Genomic DNA, 1,118 nt, shown 5'->3' with positions numbered 1-1,118 from the left:
AGATGGCGCGGGAAAGCGGCATTCCACGAATCTATATCGCTGCCAACAGCGGGGCCCGGATTGGCCTGGCTGAGGAGATCAGACACATGTTCCACGTGGCCTGGCAGGATCCAACAGACCCATACAAGGTTTGCAGTGGCTCCAGGGGAAGAGATCGGTGATCATTGATGTAGTGTTATCTTCAAGATGAGTGTCGTAATCACTGTGTTTTCCTGCTGATTGGTAGGGCTTTAAGTACCTGTACCTCACACCTCAGGACTATAAGAAGGTGTCTGCTCTGAACTCAGTCTACTGTGAACATGTGGAAGATGAGGGTCAATCCAGGTGACTTGCGTATTATCCCACACTCAGATTTTTAGCTCAAAAATTAGTAAGCTGGTAGGGGGTCATTGATAAATTTTGTTCTTATTATTTTATTTTCCCTTTTTCACTAATTGTGAAAAAATTGGTTTTCTTCACCAAAAGTAGTTTTACATGACCAGTTACCACCCTGTCTCTCATTATCTTGAAAGGATAACTACTGAAAGGATCAGTAGTTCTAAACAAATTGTAAAAATATTAAATTCTTCTGGTGTTTGTAAATAGGTTTCTGTCCAACTTCCTCATCATTAATAGGGATTGTTAATGCTTTTATATCTGGTATAAGAACAAGGGGGTTTTGCAGCTTAGTTTCAGTAAGTGGTTGGACTGGGAGATTTGAGTTCTGGAGATTTACATTTAACTTTTTTATTCAAAAGATCATCAGGAATTTTTTGCTGTCATTGATTAGGGTCATTTTTTTTGTTGTTCTACTGTAATGTAAATTCTCCTCTAATGGAACATTCATGTCTTTGCAGGTATAAGATCACTGATATCATTGGTAAAGAGGAGGGGTTGGGTGTGGAGAACTTGAGAGGTTCTGGCATGATCGCAGGTGAATCTTCACTGGCATATGAGGATATCATCACCATGAACCTAGTACGCTGACAGAACACACACACACTTGTTACAAACTATGGCAAAGATTTGCCAAAACATTTGGAAAAGTTACACTCTGGTATATTCATAAGAACTCATAAGCAATACATTTAGTAAAGCTCTACCTTTCCAATTAAGATTAAGGTCTTTCAAAAAAAAAA

The 1,118-nt window shown here is 39.1% G+C and overlaps 1 protein-coding gene across 1 annotated transcript in view; it reads left to right on the top strand.

The window, feature by feature from the left end:
- The window catches only part of LOC107578943 (acetyl-CoA carboxylase-like), a 4,595-nt gene extending 3,577 nt beyond the window's left edge, over positions 1-1,018 (top strand). Inside the window, exons 5-7 of the mRNA XM_016264841.1 lie at positions 3-128; positions 227-324; positions 837-1,018. Of these exons, the coding sequence (XP_016120327.1) occupies positions 3-128; positions 227-324; positions 837-966 (354 nt within the window). The 3' untranslated portion in view covers positions 967-1,018. The remainder of the gene's footprint in view (positions 1-2; positions 129-226; positions 325-836) is intronic.
- Positions 1,019-1,118: the final 100 nt, after the last annotated feature.

The sequence above is a fragment of the Sinocyclocheilus grahami genome, unplaced genomic scaffold (assembly GCF_001515645.1).
Source record: "Sinocyclocheilus grahami isolate Dianchi unplaced genomic scaffold, SAMN03320097.WGS_v1.1 scaffold12929.1, whole genome shotgun sequence".
Classification (NCBI taxonomy): domain Eukaryota; kingdom Metazoa; phylum Chordata; class Actinopteri; order Cypriniformes; family Cyprinidae; genus Sinocyclocheilus; species Sinocyclocheilus grahami.
This window is presented reverse-complemented; position numbering and strand designations above follow the sequence as displayed.